The sequence below is a fragment of the Bos indicus x Bos taurus genome, chromosome 7 (genome assembly GCF_003369695.1).
Source record: "Bos indicus x Bos taurus breed Angus x Brahman F1 hybrid chromosome 7, Bos_hybrid_MaternalHap_v2.0, whole genome shotgun sequence".
NCBI classification, from domain to species: Eukaryota; Metazoa; Chordata; class Mammalia; order Artiodactyla; family Bovidae; genus Bos; species Bos indicus x Bos taurus.
Genome location: NC_040082.1, coordinates 67,179,041 through 67,204,613, shown reverse-complemented (window position 1 = coordinate 67,204,613; position 25,573 = coordinate 67,179,041). Strand labels below are relative to the sequence as shown.

The 25,573-nt window shown below is 61.3% G+C and overlaps 2 protein-coding genes across 8 annotated transcripts in view; one reads left to right on the top strand and one right to left on the bottom strand.

The window, feature by feature from the left end:
- Positions 1-870: 870 nt before the first annotated feature.
- Positions 871-3,228, top strand: GPX4 (glutathione peroxidase 4). 2 transcript variants are annotated; one of them, XM_027546637.1, is made up of 7 exons: positions 893-979; positions 1,971-2,065; positions 2,143-2,287; positions 2,427-2,578; positions 2,689-2,713; positions 2,852-2,911; positions 2,984-3,228. In XM_027546637.1, the coding sequence occupies exons 1-7, from the start codon at positions 896-898 to the stop codon at positions 3,014-3,016; spliced, it is 594 nt and encodes a 197-aa protein (XP_027402438.1). In that variant the 5' UTR covers positions 893-895; the 3' UTR covers positions 3,017-3,228. The 2 variants fall into 2 exon arrangements, with proteins under 2 accessions (XP_027402437.1, XP_027402438.1); XM_027546636.1 differs by having other exon boundaries at positions 871-979; positions 2,852-3,228.
- Positions 3,229-4,535: 1,307 nt separating this feature from the next.
- SBNO2 (strawberry notch homolog 2) overlaps positions 4,536-25,573 on the bottom strand; it is a 42,267-nt gene continuing 21,229 nt past the window's right edge. For 2 of the 6 annotated variants that reach the window (XM_027546631.1, XM_027546630.1), the window contains exons 5-32: positions 17,833-18,006; positions 16,368-16,451; positions 15,981-16,077; positions 15,422-15,576; positions 15,184-15,317; positions 15,014-15,104; positions 14,772-14,915; positions 13,366-13,483; positions 13,004-13,109; positions 12,470-12,623; positions 11,673-11,849; positions 11,323-11,420; positions 10,538-10,620; positions 9,502-9,693; positions 9,124-9,293; positions 8,562-8,693; positions 7,994-8,129; positions 7,808-7,920; positions 7,636-7,707; positions 7,431-7,539; positions 7,241-7,315; positions 6,982-7,125; positions 6,791-6,885; positions 6,607-6,699; positions 6,336-6,467; positions 6,083-6,159; positions 5,806-5,996; positions 4,536-5,709 (exon numbers count right to left, since the gene is read on the bottom strand). In XM_027546631.1, coding sequence (XP_027402432.1) covers positions 5,222-5,709; positions 5,806-5,996; positions 6,083-6,159; positions 6,336-6,467; positions 6,607-6,699; positions 6,791-6,885; positions 6,982-7,125; positions 7,241-7,315; positions 7,431-7,539; positions 7,636-7,707; positions 7,808-7,920; positions 7,994-8,129; positions 8,562-8,693; positions 9,124-9,293; positions 9,502-9,693; positions 10,538-10,620; positions 11,323-11,420; positions 11,673-11,849; positions 12,470-12,623; positions 13,004-13,109; positions 13,366-13,483; positions 14,772-14,915; positions 15,014-15,104; positions 15,184-15,317; positions 15,422-15,576; positions 15,981-16,077; positions 16,368-16,451; positions 17,833-18,006 — 3,834 coding nt within the window. In that variant the 3' untranslated portion in view covers positions 4,536-5,221. Of the gene's footprint in view, positions 5,710-5,805; positions 5,997-6,082; positions 6,160-6,335; positions 6,468-6,606; positions 6,700-6,790; positions 6,886-6,981; positions 7,126-7,240; positions 7,316-7,430; positions 7,540-7,635; positions 7,708-7,807; positions 7,921-7,993; positions 8,130-8,561; positions 8,694-9,123; positions 9,294-9,501; positions 9,694-10,537; positions 10,621-11,322; positions 11,421-11,672; positions 11,850-12,469; positions 12,624-13,003; positions 13,110-13,365; positions 13,484-14,771; positions 14,916-15,013; positions 15,105-15,183; positions 15,318-15,421; positions 15,577-15,980; positions 16,078-16,367; positions 16,452-17,832; positions 18,007-21,424; positions 21,612-21,751; position 25,573 lie in introns of those variants that run through there. The other 4 variants (XM_027546634.1, XM_027546635.1, XM_027546633.1 and 1 more) reach the window with 4 other exon arrangements.

Here is a 25,573-nt window from a genome sequence, read left to right as displayed (position 1 = left end):
TGGAATTCCGTGACTCAGGTCCCGAGAATGGGATGGGCCTGCTCTCTGGCCGGTGGCCCAACGCCTGAGCCTCGAGGGGAAATGCTCCAGGAGCCAGATCAGCGGGCGCTCTGTCCCCTACCGCGTGCACTCGTGCTGTGTCACGTTGGAAGTGACAAAAAATCTCTCTGGTGTTTTCCTTTCTAAGCACACACCTGCCAGTCCACTCAGAGAAGGGGGCGGGACCACAAGGTAACTGCCCGAGCTTCCCTTCCCGCCCAGGGCTCACGTGTCACTTATATAAACGACTAAGCCTGCACTGTCCAAGGGCGGCAACCTTCAGCCGTGCGCTCATGGCGCATCCCTGCGGCAGCGCCACTGCCATCCGGGCCTATCGCCGCCGGTGACCTCCAGGCCCTCGTAGCGACACCGCAGCCCGAGTGGGGGTAGTCCGACGCCCAGCGTGGTTTTATTTACATTTCAAAGAAACAAATACGTTTTCAGTAAGCTGAGGCATGTTTTCTGAAAGTTCGAGCCAACCTTTCCCCCCACCACCCCGATCCGCTGCCACGGGCTTCCAGTAGTATCTCAAGTTGTCGGGCATCCTTCAGTGCGGATAACTGTCCGCAACCCATCTACGCACCGCCCGCGTAGACCCGCCCGCCCGCCTGCGCATAAGCATGCGCAGTCACATACAGCGAAAAAAACCGCAGCCCGGCCCAGGCCCCGCCCCGCCAGCCTCACTCCGGCCTCCCATTGGCTTGTGTGGGCACGCGTCTGCGACGCCTGAGCATCCAACCAGTGAGAGTGTTGCTGGGCGTGGCGTAGGGCGGGGAGGTGAGGCCCGCCGGCGCGCGTCCATTGGTCGGTTCGGCGAGGGGAGGAGCGCTGCTTTCCCGAGCCCCCCACCGCCGAGATGAGCTTTAGCCGTCTGTACCGCCTGCTCAAGCCAGCGCTACTCTGCGGGGCTCTGGCTGCGCCGGGCCTGGCCAGCACCATGGTGAGTGCGGCGCCGCCGGCCGGCCGGCCAGTGGGCCGTTGGGCGGGCGCGCGACCTGCCTTCTGGCGACCTTGGGCGGGGGGCGCCGGTCGCCTCCCCCCCCCGCGGCCATTCGGACCGGGGCTAGAGCGCGGGGGGGGGGTGGGGGGTGGGGTCACGGTCCGAGTCTGGGTCAGGGACCGAGGCGGCGTCCGGGGGGCCGGGGACAGGGCTGGGCGGTCGGAACCCACGGTTTGAAGCCCCTGACGCGCACAGGCTCCTGTATCGGGGCAGCTGAGGGTGGCGCCGTCGGTTTCTGGCTCCCCGACTGCGGCCTGGAGAGCGGGGGCGGCCGAAGGGGTGGAAATCCGGGATCACGCGCCGCGGGTCGTCACTGCCCCTCCCCAGCCCTGCGCGCCCCGGGGCCCCTTGCGGTGGCGTCACAGAGGAGCGGCCTGGCGCCCTTGGCTACCGGCCCTTTGTCCCCGGGGCCCGGCGCTCGGTGGGCACAAGTTCAGTCAGAGACCTGCGGGCATGGGCCGCGCAGCCGCCTGCTCCCCGGGCCGTCGAGGGCAGCGGCGCCGCTTGCCGGCCGGGCGACGGCGCCGAGCCCCCCGAAGGAGGAGGGCTCGGATATGCCGTCGCAGGAGGGCGCGCCCCCGGCGGAGGAGGCCAGCTCCTGAGAGCCCTGGGCTGGCGGGACCCCCGGCCGGGGAGAGCGGCTGCGCCACCGAATCCCAAGACCCGGTGCGCACGGAGGCCCCCACACCCAGCGGCCTCCCCCATCCGGTGGGGCACCTGGCAGGGTTCCGAGCTTCCCTAGGTCTCAATGACTCCGGCCCAATGCGCCGTGTTGTACAGGGGAGCCTTTGAGGAGGAGCCTCATATTTTGCTTAGTCCCAGGGCCCGGGTTTTTCTCCCTTAGGTACCCTAGGCTGGGTGAGTGGGCCGAACGGCTGCGGGCGCCACGCCCCGAGGTCAGTCGGCCGCTCAGCCAGTCCTTGCCTTGTAGTGCGCGTCCCGCGACGACTGGCGCTGTGCTCGCTCCATGCACGAATTTTCAGCCAAGGACATCGACGGGCGCATGGTTAACCTGGACAAGTACCGGTGGGTCCTTGCCCATTTGGTGGGGGCGGCGAGGGTAAGGTCGTGGCCCTGACCTGACCGCCTCATCCCGTCTCCAGGGGCCACGTGTGCATCGTCACCAATGTGGCCTCGCAATGAGGCAAGACTGACGTAAACTACACTCAGCTGGTCGACCTGCACGCCCGATACGCCGAGTGTGGTTTACGGATCCTGGCCTTCCCTTGCAACCAGTTTGGGAGGCAGGTGCGTCGTGGCTGGCCCTGGGTGTCCCTGTGTGTCCCTTTGTGCGGGCTGGGGAGAAGAGCTGTCTGTGGAAGCGGGGACTGAAGTGGGTATAGGCCTCTCCCCACTCACCCCCTCCTCCCAACCCGGGTCTACACAGGAGCCAGGGAGTAATGCAGAGATCAAAGAGTTCGCCGCTGGCTATAACGTCAAATTCGATTTGTTCAGCAAGATCTGTGTAAATGGGGACGACGCCCACCCTCTGTGGAAATGGATGAAAGTCCAGCCCAAGGGGAGAGGCATGCTGGGAAAGTGAGTTGGGGGTTGGGGGACAGGGGAGGACAGGATGGCTTCCCCAGGGCAGTGGAGAGGGGATCTGCAACTGCCAGGGGATTCCTCACAACCTCATGCTTCTTTTGTAGCGCCATCAAATGGAACTTCACCAAGGTAAGGGGGTTAGGGGCCCTGGCGGGGTGGACAGACACAGCCACCAGCCACAGATGTACTGCTTTTAGAGTCCAGAGCCATGGGGACGGCAGGTAGGGGCCACTGGCTCACTTCAGCCCCACGGTGGCCTCCTTGCAGTTCCTCATTGACAAGAACGGCTGTGTGGTGAAGCGGTATGGTCCCATGGAAGAGCCCCTGGTAGGTGCCTGTCTGGGGAGCCCGCTGGGGGGACTCGGGAAAAGGCATCCCTCACCCCCTTCTCCCCCGCAGGTGATAGAGAAGGACCTGCCGTGCTACCTCTAGCTCCACAAGGTGCTGCCCCTACCCAAGCCTGTTGCCTGTGTTCCGAGAAGCCTTCCCCCGGTGCCTATGACGGTCTGTCTGAAAACCAGCCCCTGGTGGGGCAGACCTGAGAACCTGGCGTGCACTCCTTCCGGAGGAAGGTCCCTTGGCCTGGCTGCGGCTTGGCAACCCCACCTCTGGCTGCCTTGTGGGAATAAAATGTACAACACAGATTGGCTTGCTCCTGGCTTTTGCTAACCCAGGGCTCAGGGGCAGGTGTCATCAACTCCCTAGGCTGAGGGGGGTGGGGGCAAGTGGGAGGTGGAGTTCCTTCAGGATTCAGAGGGCTCCACCTGTCCTGCCTGGGGTTGCTAATCTCCTCAGCCCAGCCTAGCCCGGCCCAGCCGCTGGGGGAGATAATGCCTCTTCATTGGCTACTGCTCTCAGCCTTGGTCTCCTCCAGTGTACCCAGGTGTGGGGACATCAGGGGACTTGGGCTGGTGACCCTGCTGTTGGGAGGCCCGCTGCACCCAGGCTGGGCATCAGGCCAAGCTGGTTTGAGCACCGAGCCATGCCTGGCAGGGCCTGCTCACCATGCTGGCCTTGTGACGAAGACACAGAGTCCGGGCATCAGGCCTGCCCATGGGCTTTACCTGGCGGATGCAGCCCCACTCCCCGGGAAGGGCTGTGGGTGGGTACAGCCTGCCTGCTGCTCAAAGGGGCCATCCTGTGAGAGTGGGGGGCGGGCAGACAGCTGTAGAATGGCTGAGCTGGCTCCTCTCCTGCCTCCACCAGCCAGAAAGATCAGCAGCCTTCCCCCAGGAGTGGGGGACCTATGAGGGAGGGGACTGGCTGGGTCTGGATGGAGGGTCAAGAGCCACCTCCACCACCCTTGGCGGCTTATAGCAGGGTCTCCTGACTGCTCCCTAGTCCCTCTCCAACTTCCAGGCTATGGGCTGGGCATGCTCCCCAGTTTCCAGGAACAGCTGGGCATCCGGTCCTGCCTTCCAGACTGAGCCCAACTCTTGGGCTCTCCTGTCCCTGGGCTGCCCTGCCTGCCATACCCAACACCATCTGGAGCAGACCTGGGAAGAAACCAAGGCAGAGATGGCAGTCAGTTCAGATCAAGGGGCTCTAAGGAACAGGACTCAGCATCACCAAGAGGGGCCTGGGGAGGGGTGGGATGGGGGTGGGGTGGGATGGGTGGGCGGGTCACATCTCAAGTGGGCAGGGAGCAGGGTATCTGGTCCAAGGCTCCAGGGGCTTGGTATAGTCAGTTCAGAGGCAACTGGCCTGCTGCGGGGATGCCAGGATCATACTGGACAAAGGGCCCAGTGGGGTGGGGTTTCCCCTAGCCTAGCCCCAGGCATCCACAAGGCCAGGTGCCATCGTGGGTGAGATGAGCTGGCAGAGATGAGGGCCAGAAGTCACTCTGATCTCACCCACACCCCACTGGGAAGGAACATGCAGGGCACACCCACCACCATTGCCCCACCTCCCGCCCCGCTGCCCTGCAGATAGCAGCAGCAGACAGCCTGGGAAGTAGTGAAAAGGCACATATATTTAAAAAAAGATCTCTTTACATATATACACTTGAATTAATTATAAATACACATAGAAATCAGGGGGCCAGCCACCAGCTCTGCAGGGATTCCAGGCCCCTGAGAGGTGGCTGGACAATAATTTAGGGCACAGAGAGCAGGGAGGGGTTGCATATATTAAGAGGGGATCTGCCCCTTGGAGCCCCCCAGAAGCGGTGGGGCCCTGAGCACCTGGGGTTTCCTGAGTTTCCAGCTCTTGGGGCCACCCAGTTTTGTGGATGTCAGGGGTACAGGCCTGACCGGGCCTTCTAAGGTGGGTGGGGTGGGAGCCCCAACCCAGGCCTGGAGTGGGGCAGTAGAGGATAGAGGCACAGAGAAGAAGGGCCGCCACTCTAGGCCCTGCCTGGCCCCCAAGTATCCTGAGTGGGGGCTGCACTAGGCCACTGCCCACCAGGCAAGGCCCTGGAGGGCCCCCCAGGGCAGACAGCATTTTGGGGATCTGCCCAGGCACCGGGCGGGAAGGCACTGCAATAGAGGCCTCGGGAGGCTGGACGAGGGGCCCCTAGCCCTGCTCCTCTCAGTAGTCGGCTGGGGTCCTGGCCCTGCTCGGCTAGCCACCCTCTTCCCCGTGTAGACGGGAGCCTATTACGGATAAATAAGTTTCGTTCGGAAAGGATGCCTGGACCTAGGAGTTGGGAAAGGGGGGGCTGAACTGGATGACGCTCTGCCGCTCTGGTGCTCCACCTGCCGGTGCGCCCGCAGCCCCTGCACCCAGAGGGCCCAGAGGGCCGGGCGGCTCGGCGGGTGGCGCGGCGTTGAGGGAGCGAAGCATGTCCTCCAGCACCTCCTTGAAGTTAATTTCGCAGCCCTGGTGTAGGAGTGCCACGGGGTCAGCCGGGGCGTCGGGGGTGTCGGGGGCGCCCAGCAGCTGGCCGCCGGGGCCGGGGCCCAGGGCCGGGAAGGTGAAGGGTGAGGGCGCGGGGAAGGCCTGGGCCGGCGGGCTATATGTGAGGTCCAGGACCTCACCGGGGCCGAAGGGCAAAGCAAGGGGGCGTGGGGTGGAAGGCGGCGCGAGGAGACCCCGAGTGCGCGCTTGCTTGCGCTTCACGTCGGCATCCATCAGCTGCAGCTCCTGCAGGACCCGACGTACGCAGACCTCCGGGATCTTGATGCCTGTGGGGGCGGGGTGGAGCGGGGCTGGAGCATCAGGGCCTGCTGGGCGGGGCTGAGGCCGCCCACCTCCCCCAGCCCGCTGGTGCCTTGACTCACCGACTTGCTTCTTCTTGTCCTTGGTCTTGAGGCGCACGATCTGCAGGTAGCTGCTGCTGGTGACGTCGGCCATGACGGCGGCGATGCGGCCCCACACGCGCAGCAAGGCCCCGCACAGCATGTAGTGGTGGCGCAGCCGCAGGCCCTGCGCGCAGTCCTTGCCCTCCTGCACCAGCCGGCAGTGCCGGTTCCTGTGGGGGACCACGGCTCAAACCAACTGCCGCGCAAGCGAGCGCGTGCCCCCAAAAGTCCCCCCCAGGCCACCCCAGGCCCTCACCATGTGGTGTGGCTGCAGTGCGTCAGCGAGAAGGTGTAGCTGCTTTCCCAGGGCTCCCTGGCCTCCTCTGCCGTCACCTGTGGACACAGCGGGTTGAGCCCCTGCAAGAGCCTGTCTGCGCTCCCTAGCCAGTCGGGGGAAACTGCGGTGCAAAGGACCCAGGGCTGCTCATCCCCCACCTAGCGGCCAGAGCGGCCTGGGGGCTGCTGGACACTGGAGCATTAAGGGTACAGAAGGTGCCCCGGGGACCTACCCGGCGGAACCTCCGGCTCAAGCTATCCAAGGACTCCAGCTGGCTCTGCCGCCCTATATTGGGCTTGTACACGGTGAAGAGCTTGCCGCGGTTCTGCTGGGCCAGCAGGCAGCTGGGCTTGTTGCCGCGGACCTGGATGGGGCAGTGCACCACATATACGAGAAGGCATGTCAAGCGAGACGGCATGAGGATGGCCACCGCCCTCCCCTGCCAACCCACCAGCCTGGCTCCTGCCCCTGGGAGAGCGTTGGGGGTTTGCTGTAGGGCCCACCTTGTAGGAGAGGTAGAAGCCGTCGTGGGTGCCCGTCAGCTCAAGTGACCGGGCGTAGGCCTCTTCCCACTTCAGGCCACGGTCCACACTGATCTGCGGGCACGCAGGTGTCAGGTGATGGGAGGGGCAGTGAACAGGGCGGGAAGGGACAGTGAGTGGGGCGGGGAGAGGCAGGGCTGCTCACCTTGTAGAAGACCACCTGTCCATCCTGCGGGTGTCCAGGCGCCAGGAACACCTGCTGGCTTTCCTCATAGATCTCATCAATGCCAGGGGCCAGGTCTGTAGAGGGCGAGCGGGTGAGTGGGGCGAGCGGGTGAGTGGGGCGAGTGGTAGTCTGGGGCCTGGCCCAGGGGAGGGCGTCCCCACAGGGCTCACCCAGGATGCCCATGTCGTATTTGCCCTCCCTCTTGTCGGCGGCAATAAGGTGGTCAAAGGTGTCGGAGAAGTACTGGAAGAGTGCGTTCTGCTTGTGCACCTCCAACCCCAGGATGCGGTTCAGGAACTTGCTGATGGAGCAGTCTGCGGATGGCAGGGTGCCTCAGGCTATGTCCAGGCAGCCTCCCTGTCTCCCCCTCTCCCCTCATATCTGCCCCCTCCTCCCCATCCTGGAGGTGCCAGCCAGTGAGGGACTCACCCTTCTCCACGTCCAGGCAGCCGGACCGGGACTCGCGCCCGCCAATGCCCACTGACAGCAGCCCCTGCTTCATGTCTGTGGGGAGGGGGAGCCTCGCACGACTGCTGGCCACAGCCTACCAGGGCTCCCCCTCACCACCAGTGTCTCCTGTGCCCCTGGTGTATATGTGTGGGGGGGTCTACCAGCTCACCACGGAAGAAGGCGGCATCCCCTCCAGGGTAGCCCTGGGGCAGTGGCACTTTGCTCTCCGTCTGGCTTAGGATGGTGGTGAGGACACAGCTGAGCGCCCGGGCACCATACTGCGGGGAGGCCCAAGGGCCATGTCAGAGACCAGGGCACCCCAGGTCTCAGCACCCCGGGAACACTCCTCTCCTGGGCCCCACCTCCTTGGGTACCTTGTTCTCAAAGTTGTACTTGCTCAGGTCCCGGGACTCAGTGGCACGGCGGTCCCCATGGGTCAGAGCCCCCTGCCCAGGATGGGAGGCCGTCACATGTTACTCATATGTTGCTCCTCCCTGGCCCACCCCACTTGGGGAGCTACCAGCCCGCCCCCGGCCTAAGGCTCACCAGGCTCTCCAGCCGCTTGGCCACGATGGAAGCAAACCTGCGCTCCCCTGCCAGCTCTGAAATGAGGAAGATATACTCCGGCGCAGAGACCTGGTTGGAGCGGTGGGTCCGGCCTGGAGGCAGAAGAGGTGTTTAGGGACCAGGTGGGCCCCCTGGGGCGTGGCCTGGGTCGGGAGCAGGGCTCACCAAACTGCTGGATGGCTCGGTCAGCGCTCCAGGGCAGCTCCAGCGTCATGTGCACCCGGCGCCGCTGGTTCTGCACCCGGCGGTCAGCTTGGAGGGAGACACCGGAGCTGGAGGCCTCTGAGATGATGGCCACAAGCTGGGACGCAGGGTCGGGGATGGATCAGAGGGGTGGCAGGGCGGGCAGCCTGCTCCACCTTGCCCCACACCCCATGTGCCCTGGGTTAACTGGAAGCATTCAGGGTGACCCACACAAGAAGGTCAGGTATGTGTGTCCCTGAGGGGCCTCTGTGGGCTTAGAGTCAGGACCATCCTGAGGCACCCCTAGAGTCTGCTGGCCCTGCAGACATCAGCTCCCATGGGGTGGCTCAGCATCAGCGGGCTAGGCACTGACAGAGGGCCTGGACGATTCAAACTGAAAGTGGGACTGGTGAGGGCTGGGGGCCCACTCAGGCACACAAGCACAGCACACACCCCTATACACAGCTGGTGGTCCTCCAGCCAGTCTATCAAGAGCCCTGCGCCTCTCAGCCCACATGCAGCCACACCCGGGGTGCCCCAGGGCCCCCACCTTCTCCCCACTCATGAAGCGTTCCTTCTCCCTGAGGTTCACGTGATCAATGGAGAGACCCTGCTCCGCTCGTGACTCAAACGCCACCGTCCCGTCAGGTCTGGACACTACACGGCCCTTCCTGCCGGTCATCTATGGCCGTGGTGGGGAGAGAGGACAGGTTGTCAGCTGGTGTGGCCACCCAGGGGCTGGTCCCCACGGGCCTCAGTTTCCCCATCTGTCCCCCCACCTGGCTCCTGGGGCTCCTGGGTGTGGGTGGGTGGTGGGGGCTGCCAGAACCTGGCCTCTCCCTAGGCTCGGGTACCCATGGGGTCGTCAGCAGGCACGGTCACTACATCTTCCTGAGTCTTTTTATTGCAACCCGACCACACAGGACCAAGACAGATCTGAGGTGGCACCAGGGCCCGTCCCGGGAAAGCGCGCAGGCACACAGGGGGAGAGGAAGGGAAAGGGAGGGGGGTTGGGGGTTGGGCCTGGGCAGCACTGCCTGAAGGGGAGAGCAGGACACTGGACCCAGCAGCCACCCCCACCAAGCTGGCCACCAGGGGGCACCAGAGCTCACCTCAGCCACGCACTCTGGGCCCCCCAGCTGGTCAATGAGCTCATCCAGGGTGTTGACTGGCAGCTCCCGGCCCAGCGCCTGCACCTTGGCCAGCAGGTCCTGCTTCAGCCGCTCAACCCGCTCCAGGACTCCGGGGCCATGCAGGTCCCGCTGTGGGGGGCACAAGGGGCCTGTGGGGCCAGAGGGTCAGGGGGAACTGGGCCAGGCTGCCTGTCCACAGCCCTGCTCCCCTCCCTGGGCCCTCAAGGGTGAGGGAGTCCATGGGTAGTGGGGGTCTAGAATCTTTCCCCGAACCCCTGGCTGCTCCTGCTCATGTGCCCCTGACTTCCTGCTCAGAGCATGAGAAGCAAGGATGGGGAAGGCGGCATTGGGCCTCACCGCGGTCATCGGCTGGGAGCCCGATGGCATCCACGATGACCACATCGTCGTCCAACAGGGACTCGGGGGAGGAGTGGAAGTCACTGTCCAGGCCACCGTCCGACTCTGTGCTGCTGTCGTCACTAATGCGGATCACACCTGCTGCCTCATACACCAGCCTGGGTGCCTTGGCCCCACGGCCCCGTGGCCGCCCTGCAGGGGAGCAGTCAAGGGTCACTGCAGCCTGGTCCCAGGGAGACTCCCAGTGGTCCATGGACAGGCTGCATGCCTGGATGGTTAGGGCTTATAGCCCAAGCCCTTTCCCCCTGTGGAGCTGTGGCATGTCTGGGCGCTGCTGGTGGTGGGGACGTGTTACCGACCCTGCCAGACTTCCTGACATAGCAGTGTGTCCTTGGGTGGTGCCCGGGGAGGCCACGTGCCCCACCTCACAAGGTGGCACTGGGTGGGTAGGCCAGAGGACATGCCCAAACCCTGGGGGGTGGCAGTCCAGGGGCCCAAGTAACCTGGATACTGTCCCAGACACCCTGCAGGGTGTTCCCAGCCAGAGGGGCAGGACTGGGCCCCAAGGCTGGCTGTGTGCTCTCAGGTGAGTTGCTTGGTCTCTCTGAGCCTCACTTCCCCCTGATGAGAGGATGCTCAGCCTTTGCCTGCAAGAACAGGGTGCAGTGTGTGCCTGCAGGTAGGTGCTCGGGCCACTCCCCTATCCTGGGGTGCTTTGTATGAGCCCCATCCTGGTCCCCTGAACCAGTGCAGTTTCAGCCTCAGGCTCACTTTTACCTGGGGAATACGAGGCCCTGCCTTCTGGGGATGAGGCTGGAGGCCTTGGGGATGCACTAGCCACACCGTCATCCTGCAGCACTGGGGTTTTTTGCTGACTGAGCAGCTGCGCTGGAGAGCTAGGGTGGGGACGGGCTCAGGCCATGTGGCTGTGTGGCAGCACACCAACCCAGGTCGAGGGTCAGAAAGGAGGGAGGCTGGAGGACCGGCAGGAGCAGTGAGGGGCCATAGGCACAAGGTCCAGGCAGTGGGCACTTACGCTTTCTCTTACTGCCTGCTCCTCTCTCTCGCCTTCTCTTGGTCGAAGGAAAGTGCTTCTGAATTAGCGACAAAAAGACGCCTCTGAAAGTGAGACACAGAGTTTGTTTTCACTGGGAGACATGGAGGGGTTGGGTCCCATGTGTTAAGGGCTACTCTGCAGAGTGGACACCTAGCACCAAGGGGCCCCAAAGGGTGGGTCTGGGCACAGGGGCTCAGAGAAGATGGGTAAGAGAGGGAAGGAGCTGCAGGGACGGGGCAGGGGTCCCACTGGGGTCCTACCCACACATGGTGGGCAATGGATGAAATATAGGTGGGGGGCTGGGTGGGGCTCTGCCTGCAAGTGCTGATGGCTCTGAAGTAGAAGGGGGGCATCCCAGGGTGGGGGGCCCAGGGGAAGGAAGGACATGCTGGACCATGTGGGAAGAGACGGGATGAGGCAGAGCGGACAAGGGGCCTTGTGCTGGGATCCTCATCCAGGGTGAGAAGGGAGGCCAGGGGCTTTAAGAACCACCAGGGACAGTCCCTAAAATCTGTGCAGTCCTTGAATCAGCCCAGTACGCATGCAGGGGGCAAGGCTGGGAAAACCTCATTCGATAAAAGTCTCAGGACCCTGGGCTGGTGCCCACCGAGTCCTAGGTCCCCATGGTTACCCCTTCTGGCTTAATAACCTGGGCTGGACCTAAGGTCTCTGAGGGTCGGAGTCGGCTCCTTCGGCTGGGGTCACAGGCAGGGCCAGGCCCCAGGGTTGGTCACACAGGGAAAGGGCCCTAATGTGTCACTCACTCGGCAGCGGACACGAAGCCATCGAGCTGTCCCTCCTTCTCGCCCAGCACCTCCCGGGTCCGCGCCTCACCTGTAGACTGCAGCCCGATGACCACACACTGCAGGGGTGGGTGTGTGTGAGCAGGCTTGGCACCCCTGCCCCCACACCTGCCCCTGCAGCTGGGAACCTGGGGCTGACCTGTTACTCCGTTCCCCTCCCCTGTGTTACTCAGGCTGCCAGACCCCAACAAGCCCATATCCCCTGGGATGTTAACCTGGCACCAATGGCTGGCCTCAGCTCCCAGACAACCCCGATCTCCACATAAGCCTGTGCCTGCTTCTTTCTAGGGACTCAGCCCAGCCCAGTTCACCTTGTCCTGGGCCAGCTCCTCCTGGGCCAGCTCCACCAGCCGGTGCACCTTGGCAGCCACACACAGGTACTTGAAGAAGCGCTGATGGGCTGACCAGAACTGGCCCCACAGGGACTTGCGCGACTCCAGGCCGATCCAGTCGGCTGCCTGCTGGAACACGCCCAGGGCCTCGGCCCACTGCAACGACATGCCCAGCTCAGCTTGCTACTGCCAGCCCCTGCCCCACAGAAATGTAGGGCCAGAGGATGGGGGCTGTAAGTGGGGCTATACAGAGGCCCTGGCGATAGCTGGATGGTCAGAAATGCCAAAAATCCAAAATGTGTAACATTCAGAAAGCCACAGTGAAAATGGCACTCATGTAATCAGAGGGTAAATGGACAACACCTCCAGAGTGGTGGGGATATCTGCCCTGCCCGCCTCCTGCCACTGGCCCCCATGGGACAGCGGGCCATGTCTGGGGCATCTGTAGTTGTCACCAGGGAGGGGGTTCTTGGTGTTGACCTGGTGGAGCCAGAGAGGCTGTTCCACACCCTGTAACACCTAGAACGGCCCCACAGAGAGAGCCTGAAGCTCTGGATCACACCTGGGGGCAAAGTGGGGAGGGGAGTCCGACAGAATCCCCAGCTAGAATGGGATTGAGATGCTGGGCTCCCGCCAAGGATGAGGTGGGTGGGTCAGCCGCTTCCTCCTGTCTACAGTCTTACTAATCTGAGTGGCACCCTCAAGGGCAGACACTGAAGGTCATGAGGCAGAACTCCAAGGGGACACCAAGGCTGTCCATTAGGTCAGAGGCTTACCAGCAGGGCTGCCCGGTTATAGATGCGCTCGAAGGCCGGGGTCAGCGGGATCTCCTCGATGCGGAAGGTGACACCAGAGAAGCTGAGTTGGCGAGCGATGTACATGCCACTGACCTTCATGTCCATGGCCACAATCTCCATGGCGCCCACACCCCTGTGGGCAAGCACAGGCTGCCTGGGTGCCAGCTAGGGACCACATGCTGGGTCCCAAGAGATGGAGCCAGCGAGGTGGGGGCTGTCACTGTGGAGAGTGAGGAAGGACTAGGTGCACAGGGTGCGGTGTGTGGGGCAGGGAGCATATGCAAAGGCCCTGTGGGTGCACCTTGGAAAGAGAAAGTGGTCTACCTTGGCAGGGGGCAGGGGAGGGCCCTTATCCTGAGATGATTGGAAGTACCAGGCAGACAAAGCATGGAATTTTCATTCTAAACCCCCCCTGGTTGCTACAGGAGAGTGAGTGGGAGGGGTGCACCTTTACATATGACAAGCAGGGCCCTCTGTGGCCCCACCTCCATCACGTGGACATGAAGAGCGCACCTCTTCTCAATGGCGTGCAGAAATTCCTCAAAGGTCCGGAAGGGCGTGCCCTCACCCCAGATGCCCAGGCGGCTCATGTAGATCATGTTCCGGGGCTCAGAGGCACCTGGGGAAGGGGGCCACTGTCAGCTCCTCTGACCTGGCTAGGTTGGCAGCCTTGGATGGGGTCCCAGAAATGGCATGAGGGCCAGCAACAAGGACCTGAGGCTCTTGGAAAAGTGCCCACAGCCAGTGGGCAGAGTAACAGGGGCTGGTATCTCTGCAGACAGGCTGCAAGGTGGCTGGCAGGAGCTGGGCTGCAGATTGGATGCCCCTACAGCTGCGCTGGGGCAGGTATCACCCATCGATGAGTGGGCCCTCACCTGTGGCGCTGGCATAGACCACCCTGGCCAGGGGCAGTTTGTTCTGCAGGTCTAGCACGGCCTTGCCCATCTTGGTGGAGCTTGCGTTCTTGGCTTTGTGGCACTCGTCGAACACAATCTGGGTTGGGCATGGGTTAAGGACTGTTCTGGAAGGCAGGCCACCCCACAGACCCACCACACTGCCTCCCTTCCTGGCTGGGGGAACTCCAGAAGGTGCCTGGGGTCTCTGGCCACAGGGCGGGGTCCTTGGGGTGTGAGGCCACCAGGGCCACTGGAAAACAGCCTCTAGACCCCAGTGATGTTCACAGAAGTTGGAAAACATAGACAGTTCTTCATGTTTTCAGAGGAGCAAGTTATGAACAAGTAAGTCTGTCACAAACCTATCTGAAAGACAAGGTGTGAGTGCCATGTGTGTGCACACGTGTCCACACAAATGTACAGAAGGTCGAAGGAGAACTTGTGGGAACATGGGTGAGAAGGTTAGCCTGATGCTGACAGGCTGCCCCCGGGTGTGAGATCAACCTTGTTATTTTTCATGCTGTTGCTAAGCTGATGCATCAGTAGACCTGCTGCTGTGTCTTGCTTGAGGGCCTCTGTACAGACTTCGCCCTGTGAGCAGAGGACCCCAGGTCTCCTCTCATCAAGAGGGAGGGGGAGCCCCCAGAGAATATAGCCACCCCACTTCTGGGAACAAGGGTGGATCCTGGGAGGATAGAGCTTGAGGATCCTCTGTGGGCCCTTGCAGAAATCCCCAGGAGAAGTTGTGGCCCTTGAATGCCCAAGCTGTAGGGAGGCCAAGGTGGGTCCTCTGGAAGATTGTTACTGGCAAAAGGAGTATGTGGAAACATGAAGAGGTGGACAGGACACAAACATCAGACTCTAGCTTATACTCTCCTACACTTCATTTTCCTACAGTTTGGTGTGAACAAAAAGGAAGTGATCTCAGACTTAAGAGCAAAGGAGGGAGAGAGGCCTGGGACCCACACCAGCTGGCCAAGCTGGGGCAGGGGGGCCCTCTGGCCTGGCTCCCCTTTGGATCGCCTGGCCTAGCCGGCCCACTCAGCTCCACTACTAGGGAGGTGGATGAGGACAGGGCAGGAAGTGCTCTCCAGGCCTTGAGTCTCACCCCCTGGAGTGTCTCAGCCACCACCACCCTGACCCTGTGGACATGGGTCCGGCCCATTGAAGCCAGGAGGCCTAGGCAGCCAGCCAGGGACGGGTAGCAACGATCACTGAGGGCGAGCGTGCAACACCAGACCCTCCCTGCCGGGAATTCCTCCCGCACTTCCACCTCTCCAGAGCCTGCCAGGATGGGACTTGTCAGGGTCTCCCAGCCCCCTGTCCTAGACCCTGCCCCTCTAGCCCCGCCTCTGCGCTTGGCTCCGCCCCCATCCCATCGAGGATACCACGCCATCGAAGGCCTCCCCGCACCACTCCAGGATCTGCCGGATGCGCGTGCGGTGCTGCCCACCCGCCTGGCTCTCACCAATCAGGGCAGAGTAGGTGGCGAAGAGGACGCCCTCTGAGGTAGTGTTGTCGCCGTACTTGATCTGGGGGAGAGGGCGGACATCTGTGCATGAGGTGGCTTGGCCAGAGCTGGGCTCCGTGACCCCGACCCACACCAGGTTTGGGGCTGCGGCCACCCCACCTTGCTCAGTGCGTGCACCGCGATGCCGGGGGCGGCGATGTCCCGGAGGTCGCGCTCTGCGTCGTACTTGAGATCATTGGAGACGCTGAACCTGAGGTTGCGGGCCAGTAGGCTTCAGGAGCCCCCTCCCGGGCTGCGGGCCCGCCCCACACCCAGGGGAGGCAGCTCACCACAAGGCCTTCTTCCTGCCCCGCAGATAGTTCTCCAGGATGACGCCGGCCACCGTGCGGCCCTTACCCACACCCGCGCCATCGCCAATGAGGAAGCCTGCGCGCTGCCCGCTGGGGAGCAGGACCTCATGTTGCTGCGGGGGTGGGGGAAGAGGGGGTCAGCGTGCGACAGGGTCAGAGTGGGCACTGAGACTATCCCCACGCAGGCCGCAGACCAGGTGGGAGACCCCGGGATCACCTGACAGGCATAGGTGATGGCCTCCAGCTGCAGGGCAGACAGGGCCCCGCTGTCTGAGGAGGGCAGGGCGAGGGTGTAGGTGATGTCTGGCGGCGGGACGCTAGACAGCGTGCTGGTCTCCACCACACGGTCCGGGTGCTGCCTCCCAATCTTGGCTGTAGGGATGTGCAGAGGGGGCAGGTCAGGGGTGTGGCCCGGATGTGACCAGGGCACTAGGGAGGTCCACCTGGGGCCAGGATGGGTGGGGCACGCCCCACGAAGTGGAAGGGAGGGCCCATCAGCGTAGTGCCAGCTAGTGGCAGATTCCTAAAACCCTCCCAGGTGCAGAGGAAGGCGGCCTGCCTCTCCATTGCAACATTGGCCTGCGGCTGGTTTTGTGCCAGGTGAGGACCACAAACAACCCTGATTACAGAAGAGTCCCTCAGGAGCCCACCCACACCTGCTCTGGCAGTTTAAGGTTCCCTGGGACCTTCAGAGACCCCCGAAATGGGTGCCCCAGGCCAGAGGACCCAGGCCCTGGGCGCTGTGCAGCTAGGAGTCTCCATAGCAGGATACTCACACTTGGATGGCACGTAGTCAGCGTACGTCTCCGCGTGACCCAGCTCCTCCGCCTCATCCTCCTCAGCCTCGTCGTCCTCCTCAGGCTGACTCTGAGCCTGGGGAGACGTGCTGTCACACTGGGGACTGTCCTGTCCCCTGCAGCCCGCCAGCCTCCCCGTCAGGGGCAGGAGCCTGAACCACTAGCCAGCCCAGTGACTCAGGTGATGGGAAGGTGTTACCCTCCCCACCTGCCCCCCACAGCATGGTGCCTCCTGGGACCTCAGTTTCCCGTCTGTAAAATAGACCGTGCTCCCAAGCTGGCCCAGACTGCACACAGCAAGTGCCTGAGTGGCCCTCCCTGGTGTCCGGGAGGGTTGGGCAGGGCTAGGGAAGGTACCTGGCTCACCTGGTAGCTGATGAGAAGTGGGGTGCTGGAGAGGGAGGACACAGGGTCCTCGAGGCCTGTAAATGTCCCACTGGGCGGGAACAGCTGGAGAGGAGAGAGAGGCAGGGAGAGGGGGCATGAGCCTGCAGGCCAGAGGTGGGGCTGAAGTGCCTGGATAGGCCCCCAGCCTCCAGGAGGGCTCGCCTGATTGTCCTCAAGCCCCTCAGCTGGCTACAAGCCTCCCTCCTGCTGTCTGCCTGCTTAGATCTGCTGCATAAATAAGTACTAGGGGCATACAAAGCACTAGACACATAAGAACTAGGAACGCAAGAGGCAGCATGATAAGTAGACAACATTGCTGTACGTTGTATATGAAAATTAACAGTAAATGCAAGGAGTTCTAGGCACAAGGAAAAAAAAGAGGTTTTCTACTTTTTTTTTTTTCCTCTTTTGGCTATGCTGTGTGGCTTGTGGGCTCTTAGTTCCCCAACCAGGTATTGAACCCAGGCCCCCAGCAGTGACAGTGCCAAGTTCTAACCACTGGACCACCAGGGAAGTCCCTCTATCTCTTTATCGTTATATCGATACGAGACAGTGGATGTTCACTGACTTATTGTGGTCCTTTTTCATGACATATGCAAGTCAATCGTTGTGCTGTGTGGGCATCACCTTAAACTTAGTGCCATGTGTCAATTACATCTCAATAAAACTGGAAGGAAAGTAAAAACAAACTTTTGTTTTTTTAATCAAAGTGTAGTTTCCTTTTCTTTTCTTTTTGGAGGGGGGGGCCTGTGCTGTGCAGCATGCGGCATCTTAGTTCCCCATCTAGGGATCAAACCTGTGTTTCCCTATGGCAGAAGCACAATCTTAGCCCCTGGACCAGGGAAGTTAAAAAAAAAAAAAAACACACAAAGTTTTCTTGAAATGAAAATAAAATGGAAATGAGGTACAAGGAGATCAGAAACCTACCCTCAATTCCCTCTCCCGTTTTTTTTTTTTTAATTAACAAAAACAAACAAACAGCCTCGGGCTCAGGTTCCTGGAAGGCTGAGTCAGGTTCCTGCAGCCCTGCTGGCCGCAGCAGGAGTACGTGTGGGGTTTCAGCTGCCCGCTTGGGCCTGGCAGAGGCTAGAAGCTGGTGGGAGGGCCCTGGTGAGGGGAGGGCAGGGTTACTGCCCCACTGGGCCCCTGCAGCCAGAGGTGGGTTGGGCCTGCGTTGCCTACTGCACCTGCTCTGGGCATGTCACATCTCCCTAACCCTTCCTGAGGGTCCAGGGGTTTCACAGGCACTGAACCTGTCAGGCAGCTGGGCAGATATCCACCAATATCCACTAGTGTGTGCTGTGCTCCCCAGAGTCCCCCTTCCCCCTGGTAGCCCCTGCATCTTTAGGCCCACATAGGAGACAGGAGCAACCTTGAGTAGCAGTGTTGTCTGGGTCTGAGTGGCCTTGGCATGGCTGCCAGCTTGGAGGCTGGGCGCACTGACCTTGTCGTGGGCGGAGGGGCCGGTGCTCACGTCCCAGATGGTAGGCACCTGGCTGAGGCTGTCAGCGGGCGGAAAGTCAGGCGTGTCGGCTATGTCCGAGAGGGAGTCCACGGATGAGGAGAAGATGGAAGCGTTGGAGAGGTCATCGAGGTATGAGGAGTCCTGGAAGACAGGCTAGGTATGGGCGGCTGTGAGGCCACACCGGCAGAGCCACAGGCCCAGCCATGCCATTGATGATGCTTGGCCATAGAAAGAGATAAAGCCCTGACATTCGCTACCACGCAATGGGCCCTGAGAACATGATGCTCAGTGAGAGAAGCAGACAGAGAAGGACACGTAGCATGTGATTCCACTGATGGGAAACGTCCAGAACAGGCTGACCCACAAAGTGAGTGGGTTCCTGGTGGTCAGGGGCTGGGGAGGAGAGGGGAGTGACTGCTCTTGGGGATGGGGTATCTTCGGGGGGTAATGGAATGTTCTGGAACTAAACAGAGATGACACTTGCATGACTCTGTAAATGCACTGTAAACACTGAATTACACATTTCAAATGGGTCAACTGTATGGTATGTGAATTATAGTAATAAAGCTGGTTTTTCTTTTTAAAAAAGAAAGGGGAAAAGGAAGGGGAGGTAAGAGAAAGCAGACCCCACAAGTACATGCTGGAGTCTACTTAGGGCACACCCATCCTTGTGAAGGGTGATACCAAGATGCAGGGGGCCCCCCCAGTGCCTGAAGCTGGGGAAGGTGAAGGCCCCAACCACCTCCCTTAGCCCCTCCATGCCCGAATGTGGGGTACGCTCAGCTAATCACTCCAGGGAATGAGCCCCCAAGCCTGCCTGACATGGGGCAGGGGTTATGGACAGACTGTGGTCCCAGAGGGCATGTCAGTGAGAGCATTTCCTGAGCAGGGAGGGGCCAAAGAGGAGGTGGGGCCAAGGCAGAGGAGGAGGGAACAAGCCCTTTGGGAGCACCCAGTCCAGCGCACCTTCCACAGGTCACCCGCCCACTAGGGCAGTTGGAGGGCCACAGCCAGGTGGGCTCAGGCGGGCTGCCAGGAAGGCTGCATGTGTCCCACTAACCTGTGGCAGGGGGTGGGGGAGGCAAGGAAGATGGGAGGGACAGACCAGCTGGGTCTCCAACCTAGGGACTCAAGATCAGTGGACTCTGGGGAGGAAGGGATGCTGGGGAGTGGGGCCCACCCGATGTGCCCAGCTGGGGCCTGGAGGCCACAGGTGAGCTAGCTCCTGGCTGGGTGGGGGGGGTAGAGGGGGACGTCCCCCCCAAGTCACTAAGACTAGGCATCCTGGCTCAGGCAGTGCCAAGCCCTGCCCCACCCCCCTGCAGAGTGTTTCTGGGGCTCCCCTCCCACTGATCTACATGCAAACCACCTGCCCCGGCCCTGGGGTGAAGGAACCTCCAGGTGACACTGACCAGCTTCCCCAGACCCCCATGCTCCCATGCTAGCAGGCAGGGGAACCCACCATGCCCAGAGGACAGGGGGAATGGCAGGAAGGGGCATGGCAGGGTCAGGGCCAGGTCAGCCAGTCTGAGGCTGGGGGCCCTGGGAAGACGGCTTCCCACAACCCGGTTGCCCTGGCTTGGGGGGTTTGTAAGGACAGCTTTCTGCCCACTAGGCTCCTACTGGCCTCTGCCCCCTGCCATCCACAGCCTGGTCTCACGGTGTTGCGGGGACAGACCCCAGCCTCCCCCACCGCCTGCAATGGCAGGACCCCATGACCTGGTGAAATCTAGGCGAGGCAGTGAATAAAATCTTCGAGGTTGGGACAGAACAGGAAGGGAAGCAGGAGGGGAATGCCAACCCCAGGAGTGGGAAGAGGTGCTCCGTGATCCACTTGAGGCTCCTGGCACCCTCACACAAGAGCTGGGTGACTCAACAGGCCAGAGCACCCATCTCAGGGGACACTGAGGCAGTGAGGGCTGGGGGGTCTGGCCTGCCTGCTCCCCAGCCCATCCCTGGTCAGCTGGGGTCAGAGGTGGCCCATCCTGAGCCTGGTGGACAATGAGGAGGTCCCCAGACACTGAGGCTGGCTGGGGTGGGTTTGGGTACAAGCAAGGACAGCTGTCATTGTTGAAATCCCCTGGCACCACATCTGCGTGGTCCTCCTCAGTGCATGGCACTGAGCTTGGGCAGAGTGATGATGGCCCGAGCCATTAGCCAGCAGACCTGGAGCCCTGAGGGGTTGCCCTGCTCCCTGAAGGCAGAACAGTTGCTGAGCAGTGGGCAAGAAGCGGGGCAGGGCTGGGGGGCCAGCCCTGACCATGGTAGAGTCCCTGGGCTGAAGGGAACTATACCCTCTGAGAGGGCTGCATGGAGACCCTTCCCAGGACAGCGTGCAGAGGAAGGACACCCCCTCCCCCATGGAGGAGCCAGGAGGTCAGGTCAAGGTTGGCAGCAGGAACCCCTGGTGTGACAGATGAGAAGGGCACGTCTCCTCCTGGGTCCCTCCCCTAGGAATCCATGGTCCCAGGGTGACCATAAGAAAACACCAGACAAGCCCAGACTGGGGACATCCTGCAGGACAACCGACCCGAGCTCTCCACCCACAACTGCCCAGGCCCCCATTCCCAAGGGGAGACAATGGCAAGACCAAGGGGGCATGGTGACATGGGGTCCTGGGGCAGAGAGGACAAGGGGACGTGCAGACCTTGGCTGAGGATGACATATCAGCACCAGCCCATCAGCTGGGATGCAGGCGGTGCTGAGCTGAGGTGTGACCCATGGGGACCCTGAACTGATCCACAGCTTCGCTATAAACCTAACCCTGTTCTGAAAAGTACAATTTATTAAAGAAGTGGGTGCCCTCTCCCCTGTCTGTGGACACTGTCCCTACCAGATGCCCAGAAGGGCAGCCAGCATCGTCTGGGGGCCCCTGAATCCTCAGGGGCAAAGGGAGGTGGGGCCTCACTGGGGTCACCAGGGTTGGGGGTGGGGCTCCCAGGGCCCCTCCTGCCCTGCGCAGGGTGGGTGTTTGGATTCGAGTGAGAAGGCGCCTGCCCATGTCAGGACCTGACCCTCGGCAGCCACAGCAGACCTGCAAGATGACCTGAACCCAGATCCACCCTCTCTGGGTCCCAGGGCCCAGTCAGGCCAGGGCAGCAGCTCCCCGGCCCTCACCAGAGCCAACTCAGCAGCCTGTGTCCACCCCACCCCCTGTCACCTCCTGACCTGTGTCCCCACCCTGCTTCTTCCACTGCAGCCCCTGAGTGGGGAGCTGGCTGGTTACCCTGACAGTTCTCTCAGCATCCCAGAGACCCCGGACCAGTGAGGAGCTGGGGGGACCTGGAGGAGCTGCCCACGCAGCAATGCCCCCTCACGTCCACCACGAGTACCCAGCAGGACGGAATAGGACAGCCCCGAGGCTGGACCTGGCTCTGGGTCTGCTCAGCAACCCCTCCCAGCTGGGGAAGCGACACCAGAAACGCCCTTCGACACAGATCCAGGGCCCAGAGGGCAGACCGGGAAACAGAGGGATGGGAGGATGGGGTCAGGGGGATGGAGAAGAGGAGGATGAAGGGAAGGGGGGACGGAGGGATGGGAGGACAGAAGGACAGGAAAGGACCATTCCTACCTGTCCCATCAGAGCCCGTCTCAAGCCGTGCCCCACCTGGTCCCATGGAGCCAGTGCCGCTGTGCCCAGAATGCCCCCGAGACTCCAGGTGGGGTGGCTCTGGCCCCCTGTTTCCCCGCTGCCTACCCTCCCTGGCTGTCCCCACATCCCACGTGGCTCTGCCCGGAAAACTCCAGCGGAATCACCCTGGCTGCCAAAAAAGCCGGACGGAGCCCGCCTCCCCACCCCCACCCTGGTTGTTCCCACGGGCCGGCCCGCCCACCCCCCCTCCCCCCGCGCCGCCCCACCACCCCACCAGCCCTGGGCGCCTGGCAGGAGCGGGATTACCTTGCCGATAGTGGCGAACTGCAGCCAGAAGCGCAGCTGGGACATGGTGATGGCAGGGTCTCTGGGAGGTGGCGGGAGCGGCTGCCTCATGACCGCGGGGGCTCAGCCCGGCCGGCCCTCAGCCCTCAGCCTGCGCCCGCCCGGCTGCATTTGCATGTTGGTTTAGTCACCGCCGGCGCCTACTTCCCCTAAGGCCGGCTGACTTTCAGGAAATGATGCCTGCCTGGTAAGTCAGGGCGATTACTGGCAGAGTGCAGAGAATTACTGAACGGGGCGGATTCTAGCCACAGACGGCTGTCAACAATGCCGGCCTGCCGCCACCAGCCTGAACCCTGCTGCTGCTGGCCTGTACCTTGCTGCCCTGGCACCCTCCCCGCCCCAGCCTCAGTTTCCCCAAATTGCTGCCCCCCAGAGCCCAGGCCCAACTGTGCCTGGCAGGGACCATGGCTGTCCTGGGGGTGCCCATAGCAGGAACTCAAGGGGCATAGACCCCGTGCTGTAGGGAGGAAACCAAGGCTGGCCCCTCCTGGGTCTGCCCTCGGTTCCTCAGCCTATACCCTGACCTTCACTGCCTGTCCTGGCTGCCCTAGAGCTGACCCTCAGTGTCTGCCTCTCCAGGAGGCTCAGCCCAGGGCCTTTGCCTATGCTGTAGCCTCCCCGCCACCTCCCACTTAGAGGGCCACCCTGGCAGGGCTCTGAGATCCCACCTAGCTCCCATTCCTGCCTTGGCGAGGGGTTTCTGTCCTTCCCCAGCTCCATCTCCCCCTGCGACCCATAGCCCAGCACAGAAGGAGCGATACAAACAGGGCCAGTGGCTGGGGAGCACAAAGCCATCAGGCTGGGCGCCCCATCCTGGACTATTTCTTTTGATCACCCCCATCCCAGGACAGTTTAATGCTGGCCCATATCCAGGAGAAGCAGGTGGGCCTGTAGGCCTCCCTGCACCTGCCCAGTGCCCCGGGACTCTAGTTGGGGAGGGTCCCAGAGGTCAGGGAGAACTTGGCCCAATGCTGCAGCCCCACTCGGTCTGCAGCCCACAGCTGGGGAGGAGGTGGGGGGGCACATGGCCTGGAGGCCACTGCTGAAGGCAAGGAACATGTAGAAATGGCAACCAGGAGAGGTAAGGACGTACACAGTCTGGCAACAGGGAAATGCAAACTGAAACCAGCAGGACACACTCCACACCAGCCCAAATGGCTGGATCCATGAAGCCGGCAGGGACCAGTGTGGGAGGATGAGGAGAAACTGGAACCCCACACAGCAGGTGGGCTGTGAAACGGGGCAGCGTCCTCAGAAAAGTCACCCCACGACCCTGTGATTCCACCGCCAGGCACCCATGAGGGGCAACAGAGACACAAGTCCACATGGAAACCCACACATGCAAAGCACCCAAAGGTGAACACAGCCACGTGTCTCTCCATATCCGGGAGCATCACTCAGCCATGGAAAACAGGGAAGCCCTGACACTTGCTACCATGTGGACAGACCCCAAGAACACAATGCTCAGTGAGAGAAGCAGACAAAGGACACACAGGGTGTGATTCCACTGATGGGAAATGTCTAGAACAAGCCAATCCACAGACATAGAGAGTGCCTGATTATCAGAGGCTGGGGAGTCATTGCTAATGAGGATGGGGTTTCTTTTTAGGGTAATGGAATTGTTCTGGAATTACATAAAGGTGGTGGTTGTACAGCTGTGCAAATATACTTTGGAGGAATAAATTTTAAGATGTGTAAATTCTGTCTCAGTTTTAAAAAGAACTACTAGGAAACTGACATGATGATAAGACCCACAAAGGACAAGCACAAACTTTTGTTATTAGATTTCAGGGGCAGGAAACTGGTCAGATTGCCAGGAGTGGGCTCACACTCGGTCCCCTGTATCTCATCACCAGATGGCTGGTCGTCCCTGACTGGCATGGGGCTGCCCAGCTGCCAGGACGCTCTCGGGTCCCCAGGCCACCACCGGGCTGGGCACGTAGGGGTGGGTGAGGCCCATGATGGGACCCTCTTTGGGGATGGGTTGCTGCAGAAATAGTCAACTAAAATGTGGTCATGCTAAAGTAATGGCTGGTGCCCTTACAAAAGGAGATCTGGATGTGTACCAAGAGAAGACTGGGTGAAGATGGAGGTGAGAGGGGTGTGATGGGACCACAATCCCGGGACACCTGGGGCCCAGGTGCTGAGAGAGGCAGGACAGGCCCTCCCCTCAGAGGACCCCGGAGCAGGGGCCTTGGCCATGGAAGTGAACCAGGGGCTTCCCGTGGGAAGCAACTCTGTGCTGGCGGCCAGTACCAGGAGCTGTGGGAACTGCTGGCTGGGTAGGCGGGGCCTCCAACTGTGGGAGATACACCCGCAACGCAGATGATGCTGCTCCTCCCCCCAACCCGCATAGGATGCTGCTGAGAGTTTGCGAAGCACTTTCCCCAAGCTATGACCTCATCCTGTTTCCCAGAAGCCCAGCTGGCAAACGGACAGCACCCTCATCCAGGCCCACCTGGGATGCCTGGAGGGACCCTCAGGGCACATGCTCACCCTGACGACAGACAGAGAAGGGCTCAGTGGACTGCAAAGAGTCCCCTTCCCCAGGGCCTGGCAGAGATGCAAGGATCCAGGGAAGATTATGAGGAAGGGACAGGGTAGCACCTGCTCCCGGGGGGCTGCAGGGGGCTGGGCACTGGGGAGCAACAGAGGAGGGCGGGTTGGTTACCCCTGCAGCCAGGACTCCAGAAAAAGGAGGACTAGAGGAGGGCCTGGAGGGGTAGGGGCAGCTGGAGGTACAAAGCCTGAACAATTGTCTGGAAGGCTGAGCACTCCCCCTCAGCCCGGACCCTAACAAGGCCCCAAACATCCCCCCGAGGAGATTCAGTCCCATCTGGAACACACACTCACAGCAAAGTCTGTACATGCATGTTCACACGAGCACGATTCACAGTAGTGGAAAAGCAGAAATGACCCACAAGTTCATCCACAGGATGGATAAACACAATGTGGTCCCTCTACACAGTGGAATATGATTCAGCCAGGAAAAAGGCTAAAGCCCTGACCCTGGCTGCAACACGGAGGGGACCTGAGAACACGATGCTCAGTGAGAGAAGCAGGCAGGAGGACACGTAGGGTGTGATTCCACTGATGGGAAACGTCCAGAACAGGACAATCCACAGAGAGTAGATTCCTGGTTGTCAGGGACTGGAAAGGGGGTGGGGGTGACTGGTCATGGGGGTGGGGCTTCTTTTGGAGGATGGAATGTTCTGGATCTAAAGGTGATGGTTGTACAACTATGAATGTACTAAAACTGCTAAATTGTAAGAAATTCAAATAATATTTTAATTTAAAAAATAATGAAGAAAAGCCATATCCCCCAAACACATAGTACACCCCAGGCCTGGAGACCCCACATGGGGCCCCTCGAGCCGTCAGGGGTGTAGGGGTCTGAGTGGCTTAGTGCCAACCGTGGTGCACAGTGGAGGGACTCAGTGGACGCTGCCCCAGCAGGGGTCTAAGTCAACCCATCAGCAACGAGATACACTGACACAGGGCCTTGGAGTTGATGTGTTATGTTTGGGGGCCTCCCGCCAGGGACTCTGACCCCTCCCAGCATGGGGCACCCTATAGACACCTGGTTGGTTCTCCTCGAAGCCTCAGCACACAAGTGTAGTCATGTGGGTTGCACCTGTGATGTCGGCCTTGGCCGTGTAAGCTGGTACATGTAACATGCAGGGAAACTGGGTGAAGCAGTGAGAAAAGTGGAAGTGTTAGTCGCTCAGTCGTGTCCAACTCTTCGCGACCCCAAGGACTATAGGCCGTCATACTCCTCTGTCC